Source organism: Bidens hawaiensis, unplaced genomic scaffold, assembly GCF_021521415.1.
Source record: "Bidens hawaiensis isolate Kalapana, Puna unplaced genomic scaffold, B.hawaiensis_p1.1 tig00031588_1, whole genome shotgun sequence".
Classification (NCBI taxonomy): domain Eukaryota; kingdom Viridiplantae; phylum Streptophyta; class Magnoliopsida; order Asterales; family Asteraceae; genus Bidens; species Bidens hawaiensis.
Window position 1 is genome coordinate 41,849 of NW_027495347.1, and position 6,679 is coordinate 48,527.

The 6,679-nt window shown below is 34.9% G+C and overlaps 1 protein-coding gene across 1 annotated transcript; it reads right to left on the minus strand.

The window, feature by feature from the left end:
• Positions 1-2,898: 2,898 nt before the first annotated feature.
• LOC143582402 (putative pectinesterase/pectinesterase inhibitor 7) lies at positions 2,899-5,918 on the minus strand. The gene is made up of 2 exons (XM_077064978.1): positions 4,797-5,918; positions 2,899-3,661 (listed from the first exon to the last, which is right to left on the minus strand). The coding sequence occupies exons 1-2, from the start codon at positions 5,716-5,718 to the stop codon at positions 2,967-2,969; spliced, it is 1,617 nt and encodes a 538-aa protein (XP_076921093.1). The 5' UTR covers positions 5,719-5,918; the 3' UTR covers positions 2,899-2,966.
• Between the last annotated feature and the right edge of the window lie 761 nt (positions 5,919-6,679).

The following is a 6,679-nucleotide window of genomic DNA, read 5'->3' on the forward strand; positions in this document are numbered from 1 at the left end:
TTTAATTGATTTAAAGATGATCATAGTAACAACTACATTGAAACAGAAGGCAAACGGGTAACAAGTTGCGCTGCTACCCCCCTTTTGAATTGCAAAAACCAATCTTTTAAAAACCACATTCGCAGATCTTGGGGTCATAATATTACTATGCATGATCCGTTGAACTCGGGTAAGTAACTCCATAGCTTCAGACGCGAGGAAACCAAAAGTGTCAAAAACAAAAAGAACAAATACATGTTGGTTGTCAAGACACGTATTCTCATGTTTAGTCACCTTGCCTGAAGCAGCTTGACCGACTGTGAACCACTACTACCGAAGCTCACCAAAAGGGAAACCCCTGTTAAATCCACACACGCATGTTTTCCTTCTATCCAACCAAACACCAACATGCCAGCCGGTCGAAGAGATGGTTTTCCCTCCGACGGGTCAGTCAAGAAATTCACAAGTGCTTCTTTCTTAACAGAAATTCCGGCCCGCTTGAATATGTCAAAGAGCACATCTCTAACTAGATAGTGTCGGTACCTGAACCCTGGTAGCTCTTTACAATGCACCGCGTGCTCCCTATATGAGTCTAAACACGCCTTATGACAAACAGGACATATCTCACCAAACCGAGAATAGAGGAATCATGAGGTGATACTTAAAGAATTTGTTTACATACCGAAACCATTGTCTTTGTTAAATTACTTCTCTTTGTCTGGCAAGTTCTTAAGAACAAAACTATGTTTATCCAAACCTGTTAGAAATGTATTCAAAATATATAACATATAAACAAAAGAATATATTGAAGCTAAACAACATTATATCTTAATTATTGTGTTTGCAGTTTCACAATCATTGTTTTTTTATATTACATTTATTAAAAGGAAATGCATAGGAAGTTAGAAATTAAATGCTTTGACCAATTTTGTTATTCAGTTTCGCAGTTTAATTTTGGCATGATTTCAACCACAACATATGCATAATTACCTAAGTAATTTAAAACATCAAAAGAAATAAGATTTTGTACCATTTTCCGAGACCACCTATTCCAACACAAACGCGGAGAAAATAATAACCACGGGATCTTGTAACAGAACAGCCTCCCACAAAAAGACATCTTCATGCCAAAAATCCAGAAGTGAAAGATGGATTATAAACTTATAAAATGGTGATTTTTAGTAAAGACAAATGCAGATGTGATTTGTGGTAAGGCGGCTAAAACTATTAGGTTAAACCACACCTAATCTGATGCGGCCCGGCCCACAGTATAAGCCCAACGTTGGCTAGTATTACTATTTATTTATATTTTCATTTTTCTATAATTTTTATTTTGGTGAATGATTCTCGTTTATTTATTTACTAGGTTAATGACCCGTGTACGACACAGGTAAAATATTGAAATCGTCTAACAAGCACATGTAATTTGAAAGGACAACATCACTTGTAATATGATTTTTGGGATGACAACAAGATATTCAGTTGTAAAAAATATTGGTACCAAAACAAATGATTTTCAAAACATAGAGTTTGTAACATCTCGGATTTTTCGTACTTGAATTCGTGTTCGTTTACCTGACTCGGGAATGTAATTCGAATCTTTCTTATTTATAAAATCTTGAATTTATTAGCATTTAGCTTGGTTAAACTTAATTTATATTCTCTTAACTTTCAAACTTGTCAACAACTCTTAAAAACCCTTGAATTGTTTAAAACGGCTAAAATTCGTATTTATAAAAGTATAGGGACAAAAATCAAAGTTGGGAAACCCCATCATCATGACGCGTCACGCGTGGAGAGAGTCAGATGTAGGAGTCAACATTGTTTAACTTGTGATGTAAAATGCGGTTTATATTTGTTAAAGTTGGTATATAGTGATGTAAAGAGCGGTTTATTTTTGTTAAAGTTGGTATACATAAAAATTTTGCAACGAATTTGAATTGTATAACTGATTTGAGTAAATTCAGGAAAGATAAGAGTCAACGTTGTTTAATTTTAGGAATAATATGCACAAATCAAGGAGAAAACGTATTATAATTTTAAATTTTTTTTTTGTATCTTCAGTTATCTTAAATTCATTTATTTAATTTATATTAGTCAAATATGATTATATGTAAACAAATTTAATATATGGAATTATTTTGATTGTGTCACATACAAATGAAATTAACGTGCTAATTGTGAGAATCAAAATAAAGTAATTATGTAACTACATCGTAGAGTAATTACATAATCACTCTACAATGTAATTATATAATTACTCTACTTATGTATATAATTATTTTACTTAATTCTCACAATTAAGACGTTAATTTTATTTAAACGTTAAGCTTCCCCTAGTTTTGAATTATGTTAATACCAAGAATTATTTATTCATTCGTTTATATACATTTTTAGTTATTTCGGAGTTCGTCTTTTATTTTGCTATTTATAATAGGATGACTAGTTTTTTTTTTTTTTTGGTTTTAAAAGGACCACTAGCATAGTACAAAGATGATTAAAACTAGGGATGAGTTCGGTATCGTACCGGTACCGAAAATCCCGATCCCGAAAATCGTAAAATTTTGGTACCGGTACCGGTACCGAAATATACGGTTCGGTACCGGTACCGGGACGCTATCAGTATTTAAGGTAAATTTTGAGAAATATCAGTATCGTATTGTACCGGTCTCGAAAACTCAAGACTTTGATACCGAACGGTACCAAATCAGTACCGGTACCAATCGGTACCGGTACCAATACTGATTTTGCCCCTCCCTAATTAAAACAACTAACAATCCAAAACATTATATTAAATTATTAATCAAAATATAAATAATCATTTATTGATCGAAAGTACATGTTAAGTCGTCTAAAGCCACTATTTTTTGCAACAATTAAACATAGTAACCAAAAAAAAAAAAGAACATCTGAGGATACAAATAACGTATAAATTTCAAACAATCGAATGAAATATTTTGACATAATACATTTTTTATAAACGTTACTCAGTTTAATAGCCCGGCGTCATAAGTCACGCCCGTCTGAGGCAACCACGCGTCCCCAACTAAAAAAGCGGACACTGTAAAATTAACCGCGTCAGTCTCATTAATAATATGAAACCCAAGCCACGTGACTCTCTGGCTCGTGTTTGACCCGGGGCCCGAGTTATTAAACTCAGCATAATACGAAGTATTCAACGCAAAGTCACCAGACCACATGGACCACCCCACGGGGGTAATCAACGAGTCCATAAAAGATTGCATATAAACCGTCCGAGAATATTCCTTCCACGGGCGACCTAAATAAGTTACGGTCGTGCCATTACTTCCCGCCAAATCGTCAGCCGCCCGAATATTACACTTTTGGATTGAGGTACCCGTGTTCTGCCCAGGATCAGTTCTACCTTGTGCGGTAATAGCGTTGAATTGACCGGACATCGGTAACCGAGGGTATAGATTGCAGTTTTGGAGGACTGCGGCCGCGTTACCAAATATGAAGTCTACGGTGCCATAAATGTCGCATTCGCGGTAGAATTGACGTAGGGAGTGCGCGTATAACGTGTCTTGGTAACCCTCAAAGCTGCATTTGTAGAATGTGGATAGATCTGCACCGTTTCGGAGCGCCACGGCTTGGTGCTTGATCGCACCCGCGGTGTTGCGGATAGTGAAGTTCATGCCAACGAAGTTAGGTGATGTCACAACTGCAAAGATTGGGTGAAAGAGAGTGTTAAGGTTAGATGTTGCTTTATTTGAATCAAACATGAATAAGTTAAATACTTAAATCAGGTAATTGAAATTAGTTGTTTTGGGATGTGAATAAAACTGAAAAACATCAGTTTTGAAACTGAAAAAATTAAAAAATCAAAAAAGAAAAAACAAAAAATCGAATTGAAACAAACACCGATGGTAAAACATAAAAACCCAAACTTATAGTTCAGTTTTGGTATTGGTTTTAATGTGATAAAAACCGAAAAAACAAAAAGAAAGAGAAGCGAACCAAATTTATATATTTAATTTTTTAGTTTAAATAATTTATAAAAATTTAATAAATATATAATTAAAATGTTTTAACCCAAATATATATCAAATCAATTAGTTTTTAATTAATAAAATAATCCAAATGAATGCATTATTTTAGGCCATTTTTTTTCACCCCACAATTTTCAAACTTCAATGGCAAATCCGAACTTAAACCAAAATAAAACGTTTTTCAAAAACTCAAAAGCTTAACTTTGGTTTTTGGTTAAGTCTTAGCCTAAAATCAACCCAAATCAAACCGTGCATACCCTTGATTTGTTTAACTTCCGCTTTTTTTCTTCTTTTTCTTTTTTGGATTCAAACATATATCAATTAATATATCTTATTAGACTCTTGGCGAAATGAAAGTTTCCGGTCAAAAAGAAAATTAACACGTTAATTTAATAATATTAATTTACAAATAAAAACAACGGCAGGTGACACGTTATTTGTGAAAATTTCAAATAACTTTTTCAACATACAATATTAAAATGAAAAAAAAAAAAAACAAAAGAATGTTCTAAATGTCGGTTGGCTTATTTCAAATGTTTGTACTCATGTCACCATAATTCAACCATAAAAATTTGTTAAAGTTACCTTATATAGTTTCTTAATTTCTAGTTTGACTTTTATTTTATTATTTCATTTATAAATTTGACACTAATTCACTATAAAAATTTAGACTTAAAACCATTAAACCCGTATGTTTTTAAAAGTTTTATGTTTGACAATAAGCTGCCAACCCCATTGATAACATTAATTCATTTTAATTTGATTATTTTAACACCCATAAAATACAATCTAAATCAAAATACTTACTAAATGTAGCAGAATTGAACGTGGTCCAGCCATCAACAACGCTGCGATTTCCGGTGATCACCGTCTGATTAATACCTTCTCCGATTATCATCAAATACTTTTTATTTTTCGGAATATTAACATACTCCTCATAAACACCTGCCGCCACACGAATGGTAAAATATCCAGCCGAACCATCCGAATTATTCGGGGCAAAGTTAATCGCATCGGTGATGGTAGTAAAGTTACCCGAACCATCCTGACCTACCAGTATCTGTGTTCCGCTGCCACTACTACTAGCCTGTAAAAGCTTTCTTAGGCCAAGTGGACCACTTTTCACACCTTTATGTTTACCAGAAACCCCAAACTTGTTACTTTTTTTGCGGCCCCACCCTCTGTTAACCAGAGCTAGGGAAACGCTGTAAAGTTTGTTATCGTTTTTAATGGGGCCCACAACACCGTTTTTGGAGGTCCAAGAAGCGGCATTGGCTTGTAAACCGTCTATGCATGTTTCGGTATTGGTTAATATCGCGCTAACGATGGTTTGGATGTCTTCGGATTTGGAGTCGGATACGGTTTGGGTGGTGTTGATGGTTTGAAAAGCGGTTGAAAGGAACTCAAGATTTGTTTGGGCGAGGTAATGACAATCTTGGAGGGCACGGATGGCTCCCGTGGTTAAAATGGCGGAGGTGGAAAGGTATTTATCGATTAAGTTAGCGAATTTGGTGGCGGTGGAGATGGATTTGCGGATGGAGAGGCGGCCGTAGTCGTATATGGTGGCGGATGAGTTGGAGATGGGGAGGGAGGCTTGGCATACGGATGGGTAAGGGGTGTTTTGGCAAATGGTGGCCGAGGAGGGCGGTGGTTGGGCGGTGGCGGCGTATGTGAGGAAAACGAGGACGAAAACGAGAACAGGCGAGAAAAAGGTAGTAGTTGTAGCCATAGGTGTGGATGGTTGAGATGGTGGTGAAGTAAATGAGAAAGTTAAGGGTTTATATACACATAATATAAGGTGGAAGTCAACGTGTGCATGGGAGGTGTTTGGTCAGGATGAGAAGAGACAAAGTTGTCACCATGTTGGTGTTTTTATATTGTTACCTTAATTTTTATGTAGGAGTTAATGAATGATCCTAAAGTTGATGGTCTTAACCTTAATTGCTATTTTTGATTTCCTTGAAAGTATACACTATTACAAATTCACAACACTAAAAAAAAAGCTAGATGGGAAATAGAAGGTTTAGACCCGCCTAATCCAAGAGCAGCAACAATAATAATAGATCGTCACATAAGCTTTACATTATATGCCAAATTTAAAAAGACTCATGTACTTCTATAACAACAAAACTTTACAAACTATATTAAAAATTACTAATTTGTATATTTTAGTATATAAGTGTGAATGTGAGAGAGGGGATCCACCTCTCTCGTCCCCCCCTTCCCACGCCCTCAATGTTTGCAGATCGGACACCCACCCACACCTACATAGTCTTGTCTGCCTTGTCTGCCTCCTATCCATCTCGTCTAGACTCCATAGCGGACAATTTTCTGAACTAACTCAAAACATACAGTTATGTACATTTCAAGTGGATAGTCATGTTCATGTAGTTCAAATTGAAAAAAACTAGGCTCTCAAGATTTTTATAGGTACAAAAACTGCAGTCGTGTGATAAATTTATAAATTTTCCAAACTAAAGAACGCAATTACATGCATGATTTCTTCAGTTCTTCACACAATGTTACATTGTTAAATTTATATAAAAATAAACACATGTGATATGGAATCCTATTCACTAATTATTTAAGACAAGTTTGAAAATTTGTCATTCTTTGTTCTTTCTTCTTTTTTTTAGATTTATAGAGAAAAACTAAAGAAATGTATAAAAACAAGGTTTGAATTCAATGCA